At 34.6% G+C, this 25,925-nt stretch overlaps 4 protein-coding genes and 1 long non-coding RNA gene across 11 annotated transcripts; 2 read left to right on the top strand and 3 right to left on the bottom strand.

Annotated features, from left to right (window-relative positions):
* Nucleotides 1-989: 989 nt before the first annotated feature.
* LOC111431862 (pentatricopeptide repeat-containing protein At1g01970) lies at nt 990-4,572 on the top strand. Of its 5 annotated transcripts, none has more exons than XM_023068573.1 (3): nt 990-1,710; nt 2,563-3,340; nt 4,113-4,250. In XM_023068573.1, the coding sequence occupies exons 1-2, from the start codon at nt 1,252-1,254 to the stop codon at nt 3,337-3,339; spliced, it is 1,236 nt and encodes a 411-aa protein (XP_022924341.1). In that variant the 5' UTR covers nt 990-1,251; the 3' UTR covers nt 3,340; nt 4,113-4,250. The 5 variants fall into 5 exon arrangements, 3 of the variants coding, with proteins under 3 accessions (XP_022924341.1, XP_022924340.1, XP_022924339.1); XM_023068572.1 differs by lacking the exon at nt 4,113-4,250 and adding an exon at nt 3,950-4,086; XM_023068571.1 differs by lacking the exon at nt 4,113-4,250 and adding an exon at nt 3,947-4,041.
* LOC111431863 (LOB domain-containing protein 18-like) lies at nt 3,750-4,783 on the bottom strand. Its single transcript, XM_023068575.1, has 2 exons — nt 4,440-4,783; nt 3,750-4,351 (listed from the first exon to the last, which is right to left on the bottom strand). The coding sequence occupies exons 1-2, from the start codon at nt 4,770-4,772 to the stop codon at nt 3,986-3,988; spliced, it is 699 nt and encodes a 232-aa protein (XP_022924343.1). The 5' UTR covers nt 4,773-4,783; the 3' UTR covers nt 3,750-3,985.
* Nucleotides 4,784-7,673: 2,890 nt separating this feature from the next.
* Nucleotides 7,674-8,341, bottom strand: LOC111432161. The gene is made up of 2 exons (XR_002708615.1): nt 7,997-8,341; nt 7,674-7,877 (listed from the first exon to the last, which is right to left on the bottom strand). It is a non-coding gene; the product is annotated as an uncharacterized LOC111432161 (long non-coding RNA).
* A 98-nt stretch (nt 8,342-8,439) lies between these two features.
* On the bottom strand, nt 8,440-10,951 carry LOC111432160. The gene has a single exon (XM_023068990.1). It carries the CDS (start codon nt 10,755-10,757, stop codon nt 8,835-8,837), a length of 1,923 nt encoding a protein of 640 aa, XP_022924758.1. The 5' UTR covers nt 10,758-10,951; the 3' UTR covers nt 8,440-8,834.
* Nucleotides 10,952-19,818: 8,867 nt separating this feature from the next.
* LOC111432149 (AT-hook motif nuclear-localized protein 7-like) lies at nt 19,819-24,936 on the top strand. Of its 3 annotated transcripts, none has more exons than XM_023068973.1 (7): nt 19,819-20,112; nt 20,274-20,493; nt 20,574-21,011; nt 22,584-22,651; nt 23,719-23,850; nt 23,999-24,160; nt 24,237-24,936. In XM_023068973.1, exons 3-7 carry the CDS (start codon nt 20,648-20,650, stop codon nt 24,552-24,554), a joined length of 1,044 nt encoding a protein of 347 aa, XP_022924741.1. In that variant the 5' UTR covers nt 19,819-20,112; nt 20,274-20,493; nt 20,574-20,647; the 3' UTR covers nt 24,555-24,936. The 3 variants fall into 3 exon arrangements, with proteins under 3 accessions (XP_022924741.1, XP_022924742.1, XP_022924740.1); XM_023068974.1 differs by having other exon boundaries at nt 20,431-20,493; XM_023068972.1 differs by lacking the exon at nt 20,274-20,493.
* The last annotated feature ends 989 nt before the right edge of the window (nt 24,937-25,925 follow it).

The following is a 25,925-nucleotide window of genomic DNA, read 5'->3' on the forward strand; positions in this document are numbered from 1 at the left end:
TATTTTCTAAGTGAAATGACCAAAAAGCCCTTTGAATTTAGCAGGGAGCCACCTCGTGAACGTTGCAGCAACGCTTGTTTGCTCAGGGCTTTTGGGAATAAATGTTTTAATGGCGCGTTTTTAGCTGTTCGGATCGGCGGGTAAGATAATACTCGGGGAGGGAAATTCGTCATCGTAAATCGTTAACGTTGCCTGAATTATTATATGAATAAATAAATTGTTATATGCTGAAGTGTCACTGGTTGCTTTCTGTTTTTAATTTGCTTTTAATATTTTAAAGTTTTAAATTTTATTTTATCTATTATTAAAAAATAATCAATTTCATCCTAATTAAGCATTTTCTTCGATAACGAAACTCTTATTTAAAACAATCCAAATAATTTCCATATTTTTCTATAATTTGTTATAAATTTAAATTATTATCAATTTTTCATTAACTTTATTTTTTAAAAAATATTTTAAAAAAAGAGACGATCATATTCAAATTAAACTATAGACTAAAACTTATTTTATTAATTTTCATGATTTCTAATTAAATAATAAACTTATTTTACTATTTTATTAATTTTCATGATTTCTAATCAAACTTATTTTATTAATTTTCATTATTTCTAATAATTTCCATATTTTTCTATAATTTGTTATAAAATGATTTCTAATTTTATTAATTAAAATGATTATTAATAGCCACAAAAAGAAAAGGGGATTTATTAATATATTTGAGTTAGACTTTTGTTGAAATTTATGAATTTTTTAATAATTATTTTTATTTAAATTGTGTGTGAAATACTTGAAATTAAATAAATAGTGGCAATATTTTACTAGAAATTGAATATATGTAATAAAAATTGATACAGACTGGGCCTGCAGAAAATCCAGGAGGAAATGGAGGCCCAACTCGGACCGTTGGGCCCAAAAAAGCCCATATTCCGAACAATCCAATTGCAGTTATCGGGTATAGTCCCGAGAATTTGATCCATTCTATGGATTTCTCTGTTCAGTCGTACGGATTTCTTGCAGAGCTCCACGATTCGACGCGCGCCGGATTCCCCAGATAAGGATTAACGTCTCCAATGTCGGATTTCTTCTTCTCTATCCTCTTTGCTTGAACACATCTTTCCAATTTTTTGTTCAAACGTTGGATTTTCGTTCTGCGATGCTCTCTGCCGCTTAATCGTATCGTGGAATTTGTTCATACTGGGCGAACAACATTGTTTCTTTTTTGTGCGATTTTGAGTTTTCTCGTTGATTATGGAAACCTCCGTCTGTAACATTCTCTATCAAATTCATCCAAAACAGCCGCTGGTTAATGGAACTGCAAGGAGTTCGTATTCCTGTTACTGTAGAGGCTTAACTGGGCGAAGACTCCGAGTTTTAAGTCCTCGCAGAAGGTGTTATCAATTGTGTGCTGTTGCCGCCATTGTTGAAGAAGTTCACAAGTTAGAGAGTGGAAGAGAGAAACCGAGGTTTCGGTGGTTGGAGGTAGGCTCTGATATTACTGAAATGCAAAAGCAGGCTATATCTCAGCTTCCTCCCAAGATGACTAAAAGATGTAAGGCTGTGATGAAGCAAATTATCTGTTTTTCGCCTCAAAATGGTAATTTATCAGATATGTTGGCGGCGTGGGTGAGGATTATGAAGCCTAAAAGAGCTGATTGGCTTTCAGTTCTTAAGCATTTGAGAATTTTGGATCATCCACTTTACATCGAGGTACGTTATATCTCCCATAGTTTCATGAATCTACTGCATAGTATTCTGAAGGTTAAAGTACAAGTTCTAGTCTAACTTAAAAGTACCTAATCTTCAAAACTTTCAATTTTTTGCAAATTTTTGTTCAATAAATCTCTAAGATTTTATAGTTAGATTGACAAATTCGAAAATTTTAAAAATTAATGGTTCTATTAAACATAAATTTGAGTTTTATGTTTGACTGAATCCTAAACTTGCAATTTATGTCTAAATTTAAGAAAATTTAATAATTGAGGACTAAATTTATAATCTTGAAAGTTTAAGAACCAAATGTACATGAACACGAACAATATCATCTAGATTCTTTGCTAAACCTCATCTTATTCTTGATAAACCTCATCTAGATTCATCTTATTCTTGATAAACCTCATTGTTATATAGGAACCTATTCTGATTGTTAAGTTCCTTCCCCTTCTTTGAGTTTGACAGAAGCAATCCAAATTTCTCTTGAAGTTGTATAATATAGTTTCAAATATCATCTAGATTCTTTGCTTATGTTTAAGAGACTATTTTGCATATTCGAACTGCTCGGTTGATACGATGAAGTTTCCTATTTATTAAGACTCCGTTTGGTAACGATTTAATTTTGTGTTTCCGAAAACTAAATTTATAACCAAATTTTAAGAATTAAAAAAAAAAAAAAGTTTTTCAAAAACATATTTTTGTTTAAGAATTCAAAGATGAAGATTATGGTAAGTAAATTATGCAAAAACAAACACAATATTTAAAATTCAAATGGTTATCAAATGGCGTGACCTTAGCGATCGATGATATCTCGTAATCTAAGTCGATGAGTTTGTTTGTTGCTCTTAGGTGGCAGAAGCTGCTCTTGTAGAGAGAACGTTTGAAGCCAGTACTCGGGACTACACAAAGATAATTCATTACTATGGGAAACGAAACCAACTCGAGGATGCTGAAAGAATTCTCTTAAGCATGAGAGAAAGGGGTTTTGCTTGTGATCAAATAACATTAACCACAATGATCCACATTTATAGCAAGGCTGACGAACTTAGTCTGGCCAAACAAACTTTTGAAGAGCTCAAACTGCTCGAGGAACCGTTGGATCGAAGATCGTATGATGCGATGATTATGGCATTTATCCGAGCTGGGATGCCCGAGGAAGGTGAGAACATTCTCAAAGAAATGGATGAGAAAGACATATATGCAGGAAGTGAAGTTTACAAGGCTTTGTTAAGAGCGTACTCGATGGCTAGCAATGCCGAAGGAGCTCAAAGGGTGTTCGATGCCATTCAGTTGGCTGCTATTCCTCCTGATGATAAGTTATGTGGTCTCCTGATCAATGCGTATTTGATGGCAGACCAAAGCCAAAAGGCACAAATTGCTTTTGACAATATGAGGAGGGCTGGCCTTGAACCTAGTGATAAATGCATAGCGTTGGTATTAAGTGCATATGAAAAGGAGAACAGGCTGAACGCTGCGTTGGAACTTCTCATAGATTTGGAGAAGGAGAAGCTCGTGGTTGGGAAGGAAGCTTCAGAAGTACTGGCAGCCTGGCTTAAAAGACTAGGGGTGGTAGAAGAGGTAGAACTTGTCTTGAGAGAATACGCTGTGAAAGAAGCGAGTGGATAAGGTACGAACAACTCAAGCCCACTACTAGTAGAAATTGTCCGCCTTGGCCTGTTATGTATTGCCGTCAGCCTCACAGTTTTAGAACGCGTCTACTAGGGAGATGTTTCCACACAGCTGTAAGGAGTGCTTCGTTCCCCTCTCCAATCCATGTGGGATCTCACAATCCACTCCATTGGGGCCTAGCGTCCTCGCTGGCACACCACCCGGTGTCTGGCTCTGATACCTTTGTAACAGCCCAAGCCCACTGCTAGCAGAAATTGTTCGTTTTGGCATGTTACGTATCACCGTCAGCCTCACAGTTTTAAAACGCGTCTATTAGGGATATGTTTCCACAACCTTGTAAGGAGTGTTTCGTTTCCCTCTCCAACTGATGTGAGATGTTACAGGATAAGGTACGAGCACTTCCTTGGATGCAAAGTTCACTTTTCCCATTGAATTGAAGTATAAAGAACACAAATGTCTGCTTCATTTCTGCTTTTAAGGGTAGTGGTTGCATAATTTTCAAATAGAAATAGATGAGAAAAGAGTTTTACAAGCTTGTTATTGAAACCTTCATGATGATCAAAACATGATATAAGTAAGCTGAAGTTTTAACTTATTGATCAGCCAGGAAGAACACTGAGATTATTAGCAGTCCAATCACGAGTTAGGCTCGTTTAGGGACGTAGGGAAATAGCGAGGCACCAATGCGTTGCATCGTGGAGAGTTGTTTTTGGACAATCTGTTGATCAATGCTGCCCATGGATGGGAAATTGTTGCTTCTAATTTGACAGAATTCCAATGGAGACTGCAACTTTGCCGGCGAAGCTTGCTCCACAGGATCGAGAAGCAGTGAAAGATCTGATGCAGCAGAAGGCAAAGAAGGGCAATCTAATGGAAGGTTTACAATTGAGGGTATTGTTGGCTTGACCAGATCTTGTGGCTGTGCCTGTGGATGTGGTGCGGTTCTTGAAAGCTCAGATGCTGCTAGGTACGCTTGCAAGTATGAGAGCTCTACTTGCAACCTCGCAGCCTAAAAAATAATGTATGGCACTCGAATTAGTTTACATTTTCGAAAGCCAAATTGTTATCGAATAGAGCTTCAGCTAATTTTGTTTTACCTGTTGTTGAAGGGCAAAGATATGAGCAACACAACCAAAAACTGGCTCTCTAACACGAGCTTGTGCCTCGTAGCATATGGTTATAGCTGCATCGAGGCGCTTGTGTTCAGGAATATGCAATAGCAGCTTCGACACATTACTAGCTCCGAACACTTTGTGCACGGCTGCAAAATGAGTCGTGCCTTGTTCAGAGTCAAAGTAAGGTGCAAATATACACTCCGGTGTACACTTCCTTCGCAGAAACTTGCACGCCCCACACGGTCCACCGCTGCCATTGCTGCTACTACCACCATTGCCCTCCTTGCAACCTCCACCGCCGTGCCTCGAGCTCATCTCGGCCTTGCTTTCTTGCCGTTCTTTCATCAGAAGCTAAGCAAGGCTTACTGGAAGAACAAGACAAGTATGGATTTATATATATATATATGGAGCTGACTTTGAGGTTTGTGGATCACAAGGTATGTAACACTTTCTTTTACTCTATCTCTTAGTTGTTTGATGGGATTTGCAAATTAGAAGGAAATGTAGGTTTTGGAAGATTGAAACATAGGTCCATTTTTGTAATAATATTAATGAATTAATAATATTATGAAAATTCCGCCACCCTCCATGTTTTTAAAGCTACGTGGAGTGGAGGATACGAGGACCGCCAATAAATCTTTTTAAAATGTTTTTAAAGCTAATTAATGAAAAAAAAAAGTATAGAAAATATGAACCTACTTGTAAAATAAATTTGTGTTGACAACGAGGTGGATTATAGGGATAATTGTTTATTATTATTTATGTATTTATTTATCTTATTCAATTTGAGATTTCTCTTCCACAACTAGTAATGGAATTCATTTTAAAATAATTTATGAAGAAATTCATACTGTCTCTAAATAATGTTTTTAGCTTAGACAAGTGTTAATAATATAATGGATACAATATTATCAAATATGAAATTTTGATCATAAATGGAGTATGCTTGTAGACGAAAGTATCTGCAACAACAGTTTTTATTACGGGACAGCTCATGATTGGGTAGACCTCATACAATAACTGTCCTAGCTCTATCGTATCTTTTGTTTCATTTCTTCTGGAACAATCACAAATCCTAGCTTTATCGTATCTTTTGTTTCATTTCCTTTTTTTATTATGGATCTACTACCAGAAACTCAATGTGTAATCTTGACATTCAATGTGTATTCCTGAATAATCTCATTTTTCAATTATTCAACCATTTCATTTTACCAAGTTCAATGTTAGTCAGATTAGTCAACATTTCTATGTTTCGATGCAACAACAAGATGTTATTTGTAACAAGTAGTTTTGTTGGTTGGTTAATTGGTCACATTTTATTCATGAAATGGGTTGGGTTGATATTAGTCTGGATACAGCAAAATAATTCTATTAGATCTAATAATTACCTTGTGTAGTTTGTAAATTGATTGTAGAATTTATCACGTGGAATAGAAATATTTTTAAGGTTAAATTAATTCTTTTAAAAATATCCTCTAGTTTGTATTTTCTCTCTAAAGTATCCCTAAATTTAATAATACCAAACTTTCAAAAAGTTTAAAAAATAATTATAAATGAGAATCTAAAAGTATTTCTCCTTGAATTTTCAAAATTTTAAATTTCATTAATGTTCTGAAATTTTTTTAAAAATTTCAAAAATAAAACTTCAAAATTATTTTAAAAAGTTGGAAAGATATTTTTTAAACATTTTTTAAAAAAGAAAATTAAGGGTACTTTTTCAAGTTTTTTAAACACTGAAGAGTATGATTTGCCTTCAAAATTAAATTTTTAAAATTTCTTTCTTAAAAAATAAGAATATATTTTTAAATCCTGTACAAAATTATAAATATATTTTTTAATTTAGCTCATTTTATAAGAGTAAAATATTAAGACACTGAAAACAAATTAGCTGAAATATGCATTAACAGGTAGTACAAATGGCATCTTGCGACTCTAAAAAGTCTAAAATGTAAAATTAAAAATTATTAGAAAGCGTGGAAAAAGAAGAATCTAGAGAGGGAGAGGGAAGAAAAATGAAGAGGGCAAGAAATAATTAAAAATATATATTATTTTTGGTGTGTACAGAAAATGCTGCTTGAATTATGCAATATCTTAGAAGTTTTCTTGAGCTTATTAGTAAAAGATTTAGCCTCGAGATTACCAAAATTATGGCCTACTACCACTATCATTACTCACCAAAATTTTCAATCTTCAATAAAACTATGTATTAAAAATTACAACTTGACATCAAATCTTCGAAAAAAAATGCCCTATACACTCTACGCTGTCCTTAAAACTTTTTTTAATTAATATTCTAGTGCTTATTAATTACTATTGAATATTTTTATTTCATTTAACATGAGACTTTAAGTAACTTATTTTCAACTTCAATACTAAATTTATTGCAGGTAGCTTCAACTCTAAGTTAGCCATGGAAAGTTCAGTGGCAAAGATGTAAATATATTGCAACACCAAAAATAATTTATACCCCTAAATTTGTTGTGAGTAAATCTTTCATGCATCTATTCTTCCATATGATTGATGCATGGACGACTTTCAAAGCAAATCCAAATTGAGAGTCTAAATTGATTCAGTTATAAAAGTTTATAAGTTTAGTCGGTAAAATCAGAAGTCTCACATTATGTTTATTCAAACGGTAACAATTTAGGGTATGAATTTATGTTTAGGGTTGTAATCGATACGAGCTCTATAGCTTAGGGGTATAAATTGATACTATTTCTAAGATTTATGAACGTCGATCAAAAATGAAGAGTCAAAATTGTTATTTTTAAAAGTAAAACAACTAAAAAAAAGCTATCCCTAACTACTCTTGGGTATCATGGAAAGTTAATAAACTTGGACTGCCTTTTTTAATCAATTTTGATGCATCTTTTTCTTATTTAAGACAATATTGTTGGAAGTCAAATAAGACAATAATTGGTGGAAAGAGGGAAAAGTCCAAAGGGCTATGAAATGGGCAAATGATTTAAGAAAATGAAGGGTTGTTCATATGCAGTTTTCACTAACACATGGCCATTAAATTATTGTATCTTATACGATTTACCCGATTTGGCTGCATATTAATGGGCCTTTTCTGGCCCAGAAGTTAAATCTCGTACTTTGATTGGGCTTTAAGCCCACCAAGCCCAGAAAAGAGATTTGAGCCCAGCGAAAATTTTGAACTTCCAGGTTTAGAAACAAATCGTCCAAACATGAAGCAAATTTGTAATTCAACCCTAACAAAAACAAGACAAAACTTCATCCATATCAAATCTTTTGTCAATATTTTGCAGAGAAAATGCTAAAATATCAACAAACAAACAAACCAGGATCAAATTATGTACTATAAACCAACCTTAAGCCAGCTGATGCAACTGGGGTTCCATTCAAAGGCGCACCATCAGCAGGCCACTTGACCTGCATACTCGAGGCTGGATAGGTCTGCAAAAAAGGAAACCATTTAACCACAAACCCGACCCGACGAAGCTTCGCTGGCCATAGCCAAAGCCAAGGTTACAAAGAAATTCATTCGCCTCAACCCAGAGAGAAATATGTCTCACCAGCTTCCTCTCAGTTTACAGCCAGCCTCCCAAACCCGACGACGAAGCTGGCCATCGGGCGGGTAAAACTCTGGCTTACGTTCTGCTAAAAGGCTGTGCAGTATGAACTGATTCAGATTTTCTTTTATAATCAGCCAAAAAACCAGAGACAAATTTATCCTATGCACTAAACAAAACCTCAGAAAAGTGCCCAAAACAGCAACAATATCTGACCTCATAAAATGAGAAGCCAACATTCAAGGGGAAGCATGGAAGAGTCTTCTTTACATCATGAACATAAACAAAGTGTTCATAATTCTGAAGAACATTTTCTAAATAAAAGTAAAATCTCAACACATCACAGATCTCTCTCACCTCGGAGCAGTCAGAGATTCGTACAGATAGCAGTTTATACATCCTGCATCTAAAACAGGCCTGTCATGAAGCATAGGCAAACCGAGCAAATCGAGCATCTCGAGTTATCAGTCATAGGAATAGACAGAGCAGAGAGACCATATCTAGAAGAGCTAAAAGAGAGAAAAGAATGAAAAAAAATCTCGACGTATCCGAATAAGTAACGGAACAAGATTGGATAGAAATGGTCAGTGGTATCAAAAAAATTTGAAGGCCCAGACCAGAGTAACAAATACTGTTGAGTAGAGTTTGTATAGAGGAGTCAGTTAGCCAAACTTTACAAAAAATACATTGAACAAGGATGCCAAAATGCTCACTTGAGGCTTCAATCTCCTCTGTACATAATTTACAGCCCCCCATCCTGATTCCAGCAGTGGGGATGTGCAAGTGAGAGATCCGTAAGCTCGTGACTATACTAGAGAAGATCACGTGGCCCTTCGAGAGCCTAAACGATCTCCCCGTGCTTAAATCCAGTATCTCCACAATCTGCATTAGAGTCCAGATCACAAGGAGAATCGTACCATTTAGGGTTCTCTGGGTAAAATCCGTCAACATGTATACCAACAAGACCTACATCTGCTACCATGCTTTCGTCGTGTCTCATGGGCTTGATTAGTTTTGTATCCTCGCAGCCAAGAATGCTTTTATCGTTAAAGTCGGTGCATTTAAACCATCTTTCGGGTTTGCAAGGCTCGCTCGTCAGTTCTTTCTGATTTCTACAGTCTGCCCCCATATGGTCCTCCCAAGGAACGACATCTCGAAGGGAGTGACCAAAACTGTCCACATCGTCCTCAATCAATTCCCCATCTTTGGCATCGCCATATAAACGTTCATGATGGTGATCGGTCCAATGAGCCAAATCATTCTCCCCATCTAAAACGTCGTCTGAATGTGGCTTATCTGCAAGCAGCTCGATTGGCTCCAACTTCTCCTCCCTTGTACTCCTAAGCTTACTTAAAACATTGAACAAATCGCGAGATACCGAACCCAGTAGCTCGTGTGGGACCTTGGTAAGTTTCCCTTCTAACAAGTCAAGCTCATTTCTCACCTCATGCAACTGCTGCAAGATAGAAAGCTGCAGATTTCCTTCATCCTTCCCCATCAATCTAAATCCTTCATTTTCCATGTCATCGTTCACCCCATACACTGTATCGTGATCCATTAACAGGCCACCTTTGTGTCCGATCACACGATGCATAATTCTCGCATTTCCATCCAGCGGCCCGGGTTCATGCCCTGAATGCACAGCATACAACTTGAACACAGCCATACCCTCATCCTGATACACAAATGTCTTATCCTTCTCATTGTAATTGGTAATGGGCACAATGGCCCGGATACGAAATCCACACCCGCATCGCTTCGATGCATATGGCTCTCTTTTCAGAACCTTCGACTTCTTCGTAGCAGGTTCCCCTGCCCTATGACAAGCATAATCCTTAACCTCCGCCATGAAAGGCTTATACCTAATATACTTCTGCCTAATGCAAAGCACCACCTTATGCTTAGCAGCCAATTGCTGAAGCTTGTGGGGCACTTCATTTGCAGGCACCTCAAGAGTATCCGTATACTCGAACCTGCGTCGTTTACTCCTCGAGCCCGACGCGGAGGATGCCGAATTACAAACAGGGCAAGCAGCAACACAAACCCTAATGTAACTCTCAGGAATCCCATAAAATTTAGCACCTACAGTCCAAACCTGCTTAATTCTCTCTATGGTTTCTTTCAACCCTAAATGTTTCAAATCCGTATCTCCATGAAAACTCGTAACAATTTCCTGCCATTGACTAATATGCGAAACGAATTGCTGAGTATTGTTCTTGAAACAGAGAAATTCGTTACCGTTTTCGTCGACCGTCGCCGTGAGCTTGTCCTGGATTCTCTTCCATGCCGTCAGGTACGCAGTGTCCTCGTTCCGGTCCTTCCACACGGTCCGCCACGACTTGAGAACAGAACGCGATGTAGCAGCGCGTATCTCACTCGGCGTCGCGAGGCGGTGCTCGATAATGCAACGGATCATCAGCGAGTGCGACTCAGGATTAAAGGTATAAAACTGAGTCGATATATGCGGCTCCGGCGATATACAGAGAGGCGGTTCATGAAGATTTTGGGAAGTCGATGTAGGGTTCTGAGCGAGTTGACTCATTCGAGTTGAATGAGTCGGCGAATCGTCAGAGGACGAGTGGCTAGGGGACGACGGAGACGGCGACCGGAAGAGCACGATTTCCGGCAACGAGAACGGCGGCTCATCATGGTGCGAATCCGGAATGGACGCCTGAGATTCAATAATCTGGTTCGCGAGTGGGTCCAGATCATCGTGTAGACGATGATGATGGAAGAGATCCTCCTCAATTTTACTCGGATTCATCTGGAGGAAAAAAAAATGGAACTGTTCTTCTGCTGCTGCTATCGCTTCTCTAATCTTTGGCTTGTTCTTCTGACATTTTTGGCGGAACTCAGCTTTCTTTCTCTCCTCTTCTCACAGTGACTTTCTTCCTTCCCTTTCTTCTCTTCCCTTTTCTTTCCCTCTCTATTTCTTCAGTCTCATTGTTTTAGTGTACAATACTTATTTCGCATTTTTTTTTGGTTCATATTGATTTGGATTCTATTTATCTCTTTTTTTTTCTTCTAAGATAATTAAATTAATTAAAAAATTAGGTTTAATCACGTAATTTTGGTTAGTGCCCTTCTTACTCTCAACTCAAACTCGAACTCGGAAATCCCTAAATATGGTCGATATTTAGTTAGTTCGGGTCACTTTTTCTCCATCGCTCCCACGTGATATTGAATTCAGCTACAATTTTAAGTTTTCAAGTGTACGAGACAAACATTTTGAAATAAATTATATCAAATTAATTTAAACATAATTTGATTAATAAAAATAATATATAAATAAATAAATAAAAGGTTGAATCTTATAAAAATTATCCCAATTTATTTTAAATGTAAAACTAGCAAATCTAATTTAAAAAATGTTGTTATTAAATAATAATTATATTTAATATATTTCTATCATATTCAAAAATTAAAAAATTAGATCTTCAAGTTTTAAAATACTAAATATGAATCAAATAGATTTTTAACCACCTATTAATATATATTTTATTTTAATTTGTAACCTAAATAAATAAACAAATAAAAATTGAATGACTAAATTTATATTTTAATTAAAAAGATAACCTTGTTTTAAATTAAAAAATGAATTTTAAAAAATGTTGCGATTTGTTGGACCCTAGAAGCCATGGGTACAATGCACGCCGTTCTGTCCAGCGAATATAATGACCAAACAGTATTATCACTGTTTTTCACTCCTAATTTCTTTTTTTAGTATAATAATTAAATTATTATTAATAATTTGATTTAATAAAAAAAAAATATTTATTTAAAATCCATGTGATAAAATTATTGGAAGCACGTGTTATGAATTTATATAAAAATTTTATTTATATCTCACGAAATATAATTATTTGATTCTTAGACATCTTATTATTTATTTCAACCGAACGTCATATATAATACAATTATTTATAGAAGGACAAAATAAAGATATTAATTCTAAAAATAAATAAATAAAACATGTGCAGTAGTGGCCATCTTCTTTGGTGTGGGCATTTTGTGTGTAATTGGGAATAAGGTACTTCAGCCAATGGGCTATGGCTCTTTGATTTGACATTTCCCTTTTGTTTGGTTATGAATTTAATTGTTATTTCAATACTTCCGAGCTCGAAATGAACGATTTTTATCGTATATTTGAACTTGGGCCTGAGCAGAGATTGGGCCGGCAAATAAATCTATTTGGGCCTTTTGCTCGTGGGCCAAACCAATTAAAGCCCATCAACTAAATTTTACAAACGCCCCCCTAATCATCTAGTTGGGTCATCAAATTTTTATTTAAACCCGTCTATTTAGTCCATCAATTTTCCTTTATTTATTTTTTAAAATTTAAAATAATTACACTACGTAAAATTGAATTTTATTTTTAATGAAACCCTAAATTTTAAAATATATTTAATTGGTCAATTATTTATTTGCCAAAAAAATTTAAAATTTTGAATTCAAAATACCCAAATAATTGAAAATTTTAAGGGAAAAAAAGGGTGTTATTTTCGGGCTATATTTCCAGGTCAGATACGGCTGAATTAATGAATAAAGAATAATTCGGGAAGCTGACCGACACGGTTCAAAAGGCTCCCACTCTTTTCTTGCCTAAAAATATAATATTGCCCATTTCCAGCTAGTAATTGTCTGTCGCTAGAAGAGAAAATTACAAAATTAAATAAATTCGGTGTCATTCTAATCCCACCTTTCAATTTCACAATATTATATTTATATATTATTTATTTTTTACTATTCACATAAATATTCAAAATTTTCCAACTCTTTTTTTTTAAATATTGTATATTCGTAAATTTAAAATTATATTTATATATAAAAAATTCCTAAATTTTTTTTCAATTTCTAATAATTAACGTATATTAGAGATAAAAATATAAATTTTATTCCTATATAAAATAATTTACAAAAAAAAAAATCATATGGTTGGTCCAAGTTAGCTATGAGTTAAGTGACCAACCAGCCTTTTCTCGAACGAACAAAATAATAACACTAATAATACTCACTATTAATTTTTTAAACAAAAAAATAAATCTAAGCTTTTTTTTTAATTATTATTACTTTTATTATTAACATTTCCCAACGGCTCTCAAACACCGAGCACATGGTATCTTATAATTATTTTTTTCCTTTCGGATTAGTTTTAGAGAATTCAAAATCCCAGTCAAAAGTAGAAATAAAAACAATAATCATGGCATTTTAGAGTAATAATAATAATAATAATAATAATAATTATTAGTATAAAGGAGTTCAAAATAATATTAACCTTTATACTTACTCCAACTTAGCTGGTTTTTTTTTAATACTATATTTTAGCATATAATTTTTTCTTAAAAATATATATTTAATTTCCTAATTTTTTATAAATCAATTAACTAAAAAAAAAATTCAACCCAAACTCATTTTCTTTTCTTTTTCACTTTATTTATTAATAATCCTAACAAATTATATTTATTGAAACCTCCTTAAAAGTTTAAACGCCTTATTATTAAAACCTTCCTAAAAACTTTAAAATGGGTTTGGAGAAGGTTTCACTCTTTATCGGTGTTTTGTTCTCCTCCTCAGTCAATGTGGGACATCACAATCCACCTTCGTTCAGGGCCCGACATATTCGCTGGCACTCGTTCCTTTCTCAAATTCGATGTGGGACCCTCATCGTCTCATACCCCCTTCAGGGAACAACAAGAAGATTGACACATCGTTCAGTGTTTGACTCTGATACCATTTGTAACAACTCTGTTAAGGATATTTAGTAATAAATTATAGTTTACCATATATATTATATTTGATATTTTATTATAAGGCAAATATCTAACATTTGCCTTATTACTATAGTATCTTTCCATTTATTGTTATTTCCATTTATTACTATTTCCATATCCTTGTAATTTATTTGATTATAAATAAGATAACTTTCACACCATTTAGGTGTGGTGGATTAATCAAACATTCACATGGTATCAGAGCCATTTTGGTTTAGCAACCTAGATCCTTTCTTTTCAATGGCTTTTGAAATCTTCTACTATTCTTCTCCACCACCACTGTTGTCTTTGATGCCGCAGAGGCAGTCGTCATGGCTGTCACATGCAGAGCCGATTGATTATTCTTCGGCTCCACCCTTTTGACCTCCAAATCATCCTTCGCCATACTCTGTACATACAACCTCACCTTTTCCAAACATAGCCTCTTTCATTTTCTTCCCAATTTTCCTTTCATCCTTCATCCTTCATCCTTCACAAAAACCCTAATCTTAGGATCTTCATCAGCATTTCTCTTCGAAAATATACAGAATCTCAATAAGCCCATTGACCTTCTGTAGAGATTTACCTTTGGAATCTGGGCGCCGCACTGGCATCTTCGCCAACCAAGTTGCCGCCGCCCTTCTCGCCAAAATTGGCTCCTTCGCCCCAATGTGGCGACTCTTCCAGCTGCCCTTCTCACCAAAATTGGCTCCTTCGCCCAATGTGGCGACTCTTTCGGCTTCAACATTGTCTTTGTCCCTTGCTCTAGGTTTCCCCTTCTACTTCTTGGGGTTAGACATATTCTCACCAGAGCCAAGGCAGCATCGTCGCTAAGCGACAATCCCTCTTCATGGGTTAGACATATTCTCGTCGAAGCCAAGGCAGCATCGCCGCTGAGCGGCGATCTCTCTGCAGTTTTCGATGGCCAAGAAAGTGTTTCTCTACGCCTCCTCTGAACCAGGTTGTTGACATCTTCACGAAAAGTGTTTCGCAACCTCTTTGAATTTTTCAGATCCAAGCTTCACGTTCGTTCAAATCTGACGCTCAGCTTGCGGTGGGGTGTTAAGGATATTTAGTAATAAATTATACTTTCCCGTATATATTATATTTGATATTTTATTATAAGGCAAATATCTAATATTTGCCTTATTACTATAGATATCTTTCCATTTATTGTTATTTCCATTTATTACTATTTCCATATCCTTGTAATTTATTCGATTATAAATAAGATAACTTTCACACCATTTAGGTGTGGTGGATTCAGCAAACATTCACATGGTATCAGAGCCTTTGCGGTTTAACAACCCCAATCCTTTCTTTTCAATGGCTTTTGAATCTTCCACTGTTTGTCTCCACCACCGCTGCTGGCTTTGACGCTGCACGTGCAGTCGCCATGGCTGCCGCAAGCGGAGTCGATTGAATACTATTTGGCTCCACCCTTTTGACCTCCAAATCACCCTTCGCCATACTCTGTACATACAACCTCACCTCCTCCAACACAATCAATTTTCCCTCAACCAACATAGTCTCTTTCATGTTCTTTCCAATCTTCCCTTCATCCTTCACAAAAACCTTAACCTAAACCTATTGACCTTCTCCAAAGATTTACCTTTGGAATCTGGGCGCCGCACTGGCATCTTCGCCAACCAAGTTGCCGCCGCCCTTCTCGCCAAAATTGGCTCCTTCGCCCCAATGTGGCGACTCTTCCAGCTGCCCTTCTCGCCAAAATTGGCTCATTCGCCCAATGTGGCGACTCTTCCGGCTTCAACATTGTCTTTGTCCCTTGCTCTAGGCTTCCCCTTCTACTTCTTGGGGTTAGACATATTCTCACCAGAGCCAAGGTAGCATTGTCACTAAGCGACAATCCCTCTTCATGGGTTAGACATATTCTCGCCGAAGCTAAGGCAGCATCGCCGCTGAGCGGCGATCCCTCTACAATTTTCGATGGCCAAGAAAGTGTTTTTCTACGCCTCCTCTGAACCAGATTGTTGACATCTTCAAGAAAAGTGTTTCTCAACCTCTTTGAATTTTTCAGATTCAAGCTTCACGTTCGTTTAAATCCGACGCTTAGCTTGCGGTGGGGTGTTAAGGATATTTAGTAATAAATTATAGTTTACCATATATATTATATTTGATATTTTATTATAAGGCAAATATCTAACATTTGCCTTATTACTATAGTATCTTTCCATTTATTGTTATTTCCATTTATTACTATTTCCATATCCTTGTAATTTATTTGATTATAAATAAGATAACTTTCACACCATTTAGGTGTGGTGGATTAATCAAACATTCACAAACTCAGATCCATGCTAGCAGATATTGTCCTCTTTGGATTCCCCTCAAGGCTTTAAAACGCGTATGCTAGAGAAAGGTTTTCACTCGTTTATAAAAAGGGTGTGTTATTTTCATCTCCAACCAATGTGAGGCATCACACTTGCACATAATTTATGGTTAAAAAATATAAATATTTACAATCTTGTTCAAATAGTATCGACCATGTGAATAAAAGTGAGTGTATTATTTACAGTTCACTCTTTATATAATTATATATATATATAATTTATTTTGGTCATTTTTTATTATAGTTTACCAGCTGTACTTGCTTTAACTACAAATATAAAAAATTACAGAAACTATAAATAAAGAAAGAGAGAAGGGAAGGATAGAAAATTTTTAGTTTTTAATTTTTTTTTAGTTATAAATGTGAGACAAAATAGGGTGCCTAAAAAGAAGCGCCGAAATTAAATAAGAAAATAAATAAATAAATAAATATTGGGGTTAGGGATGTGGGATACGCGAGGCCATTGCAAAGCGGAGGGCGGGGAAAGTATATCACGCCTGCGGCACCCCTAATTAAAATTTATTTATTTCTAATTTTTAAAAATGATTTTTTTTTATATTTATTTATAAGAAAAAAAAAGGCGGGAGGAGAGAGGAACGGGGAATATTTAAAAAAAATACTCCTTGTTTAGACGTTTCCTCGCGCCAAAGCCCCAAGAGACACTGTCCACGTGTCAACCTCTCATAATAATAACTTATAAATTTACTCTTCAAATTTTATTATTGGGTTGATTATATATTTTTTATTTATGAAAAACATGTTAAATTTGAAATTGGTTTCTATATTTCAAAACATATTCGATAGATTTATAAGAAATTTTAAATTTTATATCTAATAATTTTGTGAATTTAAAAAATAAATCACGAGCTAAATATTATATATTGATACATGTATATATCGCCTTTTATAGATATTACATATTTATATCATATTTCTAAAATTTCAATTCGTAAGATAACAAATGAAACCATTTTAATAATATTAATATTAACGACTTTTATTTATTTATTAATTTATATGATTTCTTAAGTAGTAATGTTGAATATCTCAAATCTTCAAAATTATAATTTCGACATTTTGATATAAGTTTATATTTTAATTTTTAATTTTAGATTTATGTTCGTCTTATCCTTCTATATTTTATAATATCTTGTTTTGTCCATGCATAGTTGTTAACATGTGGGGATTTAGAACATTAAACTAAATCCCGACACTCTTGTTCTTCAAAAAAGTATCAAACGAAAATGACCTAACTTAAATATATAAGAATAATAAATAAAAAAATAAAAGTAAAAAGTGAAAGGTCTTACTTGATAATACTCCCTTTTAAATTTATGTTTTTTTTTCACAATTATTTAATATAATTTTTACAAATTGAATTATTAACTAAATATAAAAGGGAAAAGCGGAAGAAAAACAAACATTTTTTAAATTTTTATAAAATATTTAATTGAGAAATTAAATTGAATTTTAATAATATAAAATAAAAAATTTGAAAAATAGTGTGAACGGTAATTTAAAATAAAATTCAACGTGACTATTATGTCATGTTGTACGCCTATTATTTTCATTAAGAGTGTAAAGTATCATTCGGGAGGCAAAAATTCCTTCAATATGTCTATAATCATATAATCTTTATTTTATTTTTATTTAAGAAAGAAAGAAATAAATAAAAACTTTACTTTGTCGATCTAAGTCCACGCCGCTTAACTAATCAGATGTACAAACCTATCCTCACCCGCTGGTGATGTAACCGACTCTTTTTTTTCATCTTCGGACTTAAAACAATTTCTTATTCTAAAAATAAATGGAAAACATGTAGTGGTCTCTTTTTTTGAAGTCTATTTGTGTTAAATTGGTCCAAAAATTATTTATTTTTTTAAATAAAAATTTTAAATCTTAAGGATAATATTTTAATTAAAAAAAATACACGGTTTAATAAATTTTTAAGATTGAAAATATATAATGAATTATTAATTCTCAAATTTGTATATCTTCCTATTTAATATTTTTAAAATTTTGTTTGTCTGTCTGATAGTTTGATTTTTATTAATCATATATCTAAAAAAAAACAGTTCATTTTAAAAAATGTTAAATATATAACTTATTAGACATTTGATAAATATTTTTTGAAATGTTAAGACATATCAAACAAAAAAAAATACAAAAATTTAGGGAATGGAGGTTACTTCTTTAATAATATTTTCTTGGGCCCTTTTTAATGATTTAGAATATAATTTTAATTTTTAAATTTTTTTTTAGTACAAAATAAATATGAACTACGAAAAATTTAATATTTGACTGTGAATATTGGTTTTTCCTTTTTCCTTGTTCGAACAGGAACGATAGCTGCAATTTGTCAAAAATTGCTTATAATAAACAGACATTAGGAACCAAATTATATATTTATATATATCTAGTATTTTTTTTTTCATATATATTTATTATATATATATATATATTCAATTAGAATGCACCATTAAAAAATATATCAAATATACGATTTACTGTGTTTCGTTAAAGAATTCGTATAAATTAAGCTAAAATTACGAATTTTCGTAAGTGGAGTTGGATGAATTGATACATTTTAAAGATATAATCTTTTTTTTTTAAATTATTATAAACAACTCTCCTAAAATAATAAACCAAATCAATCCAATATAAAAATATTGAATTAGGTTGTTTTGAATTATTTGGATAATTTCTTCAAATTTATATTATTTATTTTTAAAATTTTAATTAAGATTTGCTGTTTAATTTAAATATCTATTTTAAAAATTACATTAAAAAATCGAAATTTATCGTTATATTCGTTGGAGAATAAAGAACCCAAAAATAATTATAGAATTTAATAAAATTATATATATATATATATATAATTGTATTACAGGTAAAAAAATAATAAATTCGAATTTGTTTAATTTTATGGATAATAATTGTCACAAACTAACCCATCTCAAATAAGTTAATAACAAATCTGAAATTAAATTAGGTTGGACTCATCCGATTATTTAAATAATTAATTTTTAAAATTTTTTTTAATTAAAATGTTTATATATATATATATATATAATTAGTTGGAGGTGAAATATAATATTTATAATTAGGAAATTAGAATATTGTTACTATATTTTGAAATGTAAATAATATAAAGAAAAAGCTTATGAATTAAAATTGAAAATACGAATGGTAAAAGAAAGACCAGAAAATTAAAATAAGAGGATTAGGAGTAGATTTGGATGGCAAGTTTAGTAATTAAGTGCGAATTGAAGGGCATAAAATAAAATAAAAAAATATGATTTGTTGGGAAAAAGACAAAAAGCAGGTCAGCGGCAACAAAAAGGTCGGCCCGCTAACACTACCTTTGCTGCCTTGGCAGCTTTAAATAGAAACAAAATTAATGTAATTTAACAAAATCGTTTACTTTTTCTCTCCCTTATTCACATCGCTTTTCTTTTTTCCGTAAATTTTTTAATCCATTTATTTATTATTTTGCATTATTATTTTACTTTTTCTTTTTCTCAAAGTCATCAATTAATATATATTTTATTTTTTTCCCACCCCCTCTCTATCGGACGTGAAATTTTTCATTAACCAGATTGTAATTTTATCGGAATTAGCGATTGTTATTAAAAAAAAAAAAGAAAAATACAGAAAATCTTGATTTTATAAAAAATAATTATAATTTTTCTTTTTTTGCTATTTCGAAAATTTTATTTTGTTATTTACTTCGCTTTCCCTTTTGCTTTCTCAAGTGGTTTGTGCTTCAGACAGCTCTGGCGTGAAACCACTGGCCGGTCGTTACTTTCCGGCGGCTGTAATTTTCTCAGGAAACAAACAGATTTTTTTTCTTCTTTTTCTTTTCCTTTTTCCTTCCGAAATCTAGCGGTTGTTTCTTCTTCCCTGGTATCTCGGAAGAACGCCTTGCTTCCGAAAGCGAGGGAAAACTCCTGACAGAAAACGAGGTCGTTTTGTTTGTGGCAGTGCAGCACTGTGGAAGGAAGTTATTTCTGTCATAGGTCGCGATCTTTTGCTCCATCGTTGAAAATTCTCTTCATTCTTCCATTTCTCTGTTCATTTTATTGCCTTTTGATTTCGCTTTTTGCTCTAAAATGTCGAGTTTCAACTGTTGTTTTTTGTATGATTCGTTTTGGAATTTCTGTTGTTTGTTCCTTTTTAGTATTGCGATTCAGTTCAAGAGTTTAGATCGTTCAACAGCGGCGGAAACTTCCGGCCGGAATCGGCGGTGGCCTTATCTTTCATTGTTCTTAGCAACATCCTGCATGATCTTGGAGAGGAACTTCGATTTTTTTGCGTTTTATTTTCTTGTGTTGCAGAAATTTATTATTTAATTTCCCCCTTGTTTATCGTAGAGCGAAGGGTTTTTTTCTTCTTCAAAAGTGAGGAAGAAAACTGTTGGTTTAATTTTGCGTATTATGATTAATTTCTTGGTATTGACTAATCTTCTTCTTCAAAGCAGGAATGAGCATCTAAATCCTTCGCCTAAAATAAGAACAGAAAAAAAAAACCCCAAAAGATTCGAAGTTCAGAGCGATGGAGGAGAGAGAAGCCATAAATACAGGAGTAACAGTGATAGGAGCCGAAGCTCCGTCGGCTTACCACGTAGCTCCGAGAACCGAGAACCCGCCGCCGGCTAGCGGCGGCGGTGGCGGTTCGCCAACCGTCGCCGCTTCGCCGGTCAGTGTGGGGCTACCCGGAAGTGAAACCACAGGGAAAAAGAAGCGGGGGAGACCTAGAAAGTACGGTCCAGATGGAACGGTAACCATGGCATTGTCACCATTGCCGCTTTCTTCCTCAGCTCCGGGGGCCGGCGGCTTCTCCATCACGAAGCGGGGGAAGGGCCGGCTCGGCGGCTCTGAATTCAAGCACCACAAGAAAATGGGAATGGAATATATAGGTAATGGGCAACCGATGTTGTTTTTTTATATATAATTTCAGATGGGATCCTTAGAACTGTAGAATTCCCACTAATTTTTGATAGTCTTTGTTGGATTTTCATCATAATTTGCAGTTTGTGTATAAAAATGGTGGCGGGTTCGAGATTTGGTTTCCTTGAAATGATCTCTGAATATCATGAAGAATATTATCAAAAAAGGTTCCCATTTGAATTTTGCCTTACAAAATTCACGTGGGGCCTTACATGTTGGGATATGTCCTCATTCAACAAATAAGATGTGTACGGCTGCCTTTATATTGAGATCTGACCTTTTAGGGGCTCTTAGAATATTCTTCTCACGTAGCCTTTTTGTTTGTCACTTCCTACAAATTCCCAACAAAATTGTAATGTTTTTTTTTTTTTTAACCATTCTATTTGTTCTCTGTAGATGCCTGATCTTAAAATGGTTTTTTGACAGTTTAAAGTCTAGATCATAAGTTAATGCTGAGCGATCGAGCTTTTCTCGGAGTTATTTTTGGCATTACTTGGGATATAGCGTAGATTCAAATCCTTGTTACATGAGCTGAAAGTTGTGTGGAAAAATAGAAACCCTCTCCGTTTCACGTTAACGGTTAGAACGATTCGACTCCGTTGAAAGTCACCAATTAGCTGGTTCAATCTGTCTTATCTGAACTTTTAAGTTTCCTTTTTAAAAGTGTAGGTTATGTTAGTGTAAGATATAGTTAAAGTAGGTCAAATACAATTTAAAGTAGTTTAAACATCTTCCTTTCTTAGATGGTCATCAATATGAGAATCTTTTTGGTATTTATAGTAGGTTGAATCTCAAATCACGTTTAAATTACTAAAAAGTCCTTTAAGTTCTTCGAGATTCGTTGAAATTTTCGTCACGTGTGTAACCAACTATTTTTGATTTCTAGCATATCTTCTACTTCTACTTCTTCTTTATATTGTTGTTAACTGTAGTGCTTACCAAACTAAGGTGTTGAATGTAGTAACTGTTGGAGATTTTGCTGCTACCATATGGCTTCTCGTCTAGGCTCGAAATCTCTTTCTTGTTATTGATACCTTGTTGAACATCTTTCAATAAACAGTTGTTTCGTGTTAAGCATTTCGATTAAGTACTTTTGGTTGAATTGGAGAGAATCTGATTGAAGAAACTAGTTTTAGCTCCCTTTCTGGAGTCGATTGCTTCAGATCTCGTCTACCATGACCATTAAGATTATAATATGACCGAAACAACTTGAGTTTTTGTCATGATCATTTCTACTGATTATACGTTTCCGTTATGGCTTCTCGTGGTTGTGGTTTTTGATCATGGTACTTAGTTAGGTATGTTTGATGGTCATGCCAATATTTTATTAGTAGATGAGCTAATAGGCAAGTAATCTATTGTGTCGGTGAGTCGGGTCTTTGGTTTTCTCGCTTCCTTTTTGAAAGTTTCAGTTACTTTGTTGTTGGGGATAGTTTTTGCATTCTATTTATGCATAATTAGTGCCTTTTGATTGTTTTACCTTGTTGGCTTTCAGCTGTTGGTATTCTGAAATTATATTTATTCTCTGTCAATTATTATAGGAGAATGGAATGCGTGTTCTGTCGGTACTAATTTCATGCCTCATATCATCACGGTCAATGCTGGCGAGGTATGTTCTTTTTTTGATAAGAGACAGTTTCATTGATGTTTGAAATTTACAAAAGGGATGTAATATCCATGATGTTTAGCAAAGACCTTCCCAATTTACAATGAGTGAGGTTATAGCGGTAGGAAGCGGAAATATTAGACCGTTCACACCAAGATATAGCTTCATAAACAACGTTATCGAAGAGTTTTGTACCAAAGAAAGCCATGATAAAGGTTTTTGCATTCTTGAAAGGAGGGTACAATGAAGTTGTGTCCAATAAATCCTTGACCTCCGTCGGAAATATGAGATGCCATATGAAGATATTGAGAATTTTTGTCGAAAAATTTTTAGTATCTGTGCACTGCATAAATAGTGGCTTTGGCTTTGTGTCTGATTGTCTCTGGAAATAGAGTCATGTAGGGCATTCTTCTTTGAATATTTTCACTTGTTCTATGGCTTTATGTGCTATTTCCCAAAGAAAAAATGGCTAGGTTTGTCTCCCACACAAGCCATTAGGTTCAATGTCTTTTACTTGAGAGTGATTGCTCCTGTTATAACCAAAACAAGATAGAGTTGAATGGCACTGAATGCCCTCGTATAGATCAGGCTATCTATCAATCGATTTGAAAATAGCACGTTCATTTCCGCCATTATCAATCGATTTGAAAATAGCACGTTCATTTCCGCCATTGTAATAAGCAGGCGAAGTAGGTAGAAGCTAGAGCCTCTAGCGCTTTCATTATGATTCACGAAAGAATTGGGAAAGCCAACAGAAAAATTCGATTATGACTTCGTAGAGCTGGTGCTGCAGTTTTTTTTTTGGGTAAGAAATCGAACTTTCTTTGAGAAAGAAGAAGGAAAAAAAAAATGTGTGCAAAAAGAACTACGGAAAGGGGTTCTAGTCCAACAAAACAAAAATAGAACCAAGATGGAGTATTATCCGACAGCCGCAAGGAGGCATAAACTTCCTCTCAATCGAGACACCCGAAACAACAAAGTCATGAATTATTATTTTCCGCTCTGAACTCTCTGTCATACGAGATAATTGAATATTGTCGTTCTTTTTTGGATGTTTGGCTGTTGAAAAGGATGTCACTATGAAGATCATATCATTTTCCCAACAAGGTCCTCGAGCGATCTGTATTCTTTCTGCGAATGGTGTAATTTCCAATGTCACTCTCCGGCAGCCCGATTCTTCAGGTGGTACTTTAACATATGAGGTACGTCAAGTCATCTAGTTTTCTACTCGGATTATTTCTACTGCGCTAAATTTGAAATGGGAGATGTTCTCTGCTTGTTGTGTATGTAGTATAAATTGCCTTTGCATTGTTTTCGTCAAGATGATCAATAAGGATAATATATTGTCAGGGTCGTTTCGAGATACTTTCATTGTCTGGATCGTTCATGCCTACTGAAAATCAAGGATCGAGAAGCAGGTCAGGTGGGATGAGTGTCTCCTTGGCGAGCCCGGACGGTCGTGTTGTTGGGGGAGGGGTAGCTGGTTTGCTTATAGCTGCAGGCCCTGTACAGGTATCAAACCTCTTTTTATTGCCACAATTTGAAGCATTTCCATGGAATCCTGATTTTGAACTTTCCTCCAAATTAGGTTGTGGTAGGGAGTTTTCTACCAACTAGTAGCCAACAGGAGCCGAAAGTAAAGAAACAGAAGCCTGAATCAGTACCAGCTGCAGCCCCTGTTGCAGCCCCGACCACAACACCAGCCACCACCGTGCCGACTTCCAATGCCGATACAGACGACAGTTTAAACGGTAACGGTCAACCAAATCCCGGGTCCCTAAAACCGGCCAGTTTTGCTCCTTCGGCTTTCCAGAGAGACAATTGGGGTGCCAATGCTGCCGTGCGTTCTTCCTTGCAGGAGCCGAGAAATTCGCCCACCGACATCAATATATCGCTCCCGGGCTAATCTAATTAGTTGCTTACCCAAAAAAACATCAGATAATCCTCCTTGCTGACCACATTGATCTGATATGAACATGATCTAGGCTTTCTGATTGTTCTTACCAAATTACCATTTGAGATTTGACTATGATCGCCGCCACCACCACCACCACCACAACAGTGAAAATTAGGGAAGGTTTTAATACCAACTTTCCATGGTTAGATTCACACATTTTTCTTAATCTTGATTAATTAGGACATGTCTGATTTAGTTTGGTTTTTGTGCTGTACCTGTTATTAGGATGATGATGGCTGTAATGAATGAATGTCCTCTGCTTTCTTTTCATCTATTTTCGACAATTTTCTTCTTTTATGGATTTTTTGGTTTGGATTATGTTGTTTGGAAATGCCAGGTTGTTCCTGTTTCTGTCTTACATATTTTCCTAAAGGGCTTTTTTTTTCTCTTTTTCTCATGTTTTTTCTTGTGATAAATGCTAATTATGTCACAAGAAAAGTAGGGTTTTTTTTTCTTCTTTTCAACTGCCAATGGATTGCCTTCCATGTGATCGTCATTACCTTGAAAAAAAAAAAAGAATATATATATATATTGAAAATATAAAATTGAATTATATCGTTGTTATAGAACAGGTTAAGGAAATATTGTCGAGGGGAGGGAGCCTATATTAATCTCCAATAAAAGTCCCGCACTCTTAGAATAAATGAATAACGCATCATATCGAACGATTTGAAAAATCACTTTGTGAGCGGTGAGCTTACGTTGTTATAGCACGGGGAGGGGGGAGCCTATAGCACAGGTTAAGTAAATAGTGCTAAAGTTAAACTGTTTGTGTGGAAACTGTTAGATGAATACGACTATCCACAATGGTATAATATTGTCAACTTTAAGTATAAGCTCTAGTGGGCATAATTTGGGATTTCCCAAAAGGCCTCGTACCAATGGAGAGAGCATTCCTTGATTATAAACCCATGATCATTCCCTAAATTAGTTGATGTGGGACTTTCATCATCCAACAGAAACCTCCCCTTAATAGACGCGTTTTAAATACCGTGAGACTGGCAACGATACGTAATGCCGTGAGACTAGCAACGATACGTAATGAATTAAATCCGACAATATTTGCTAGCGGTGGGTTTGGGCTGTTACAAATGGTATTGGAGCCAATCACCGAACGGTGTACCAGCGAGTACGTTAGGTCAAAAGGGGGAGAATTATCTTTGGTTTTTGGATTTCTCAAAATTTCTTAACAAATAATAATATAATAAATAAAAAAGGCTTGGGCTTCATTTTGTTATATGAATTGATGGCTACCCAAATTTATTGGAAGAGCCCACCAATGGCTTTGGGTCGGGCCGACAAAAACGCCGTCGTTTTTGT

This window comes from Cucurbita moschata, unplaced genomic scaffold (genome assembly GCF_002738365.1).
Source record: "Cucurbita moschata cultivar Rifu unplaced genomic scaffold, Cmos_1.0 Cmo_Scf00037, whole genome shotgun sequence".
In the NCBI taxonomy this organism is placed as follows: Eukaryota; Viridiplantae; Streptophyta; class Magnoliopsida; order Cucurbitales; family Cucurbitaceae; genus Cucurbita; species Cucurbita moschata.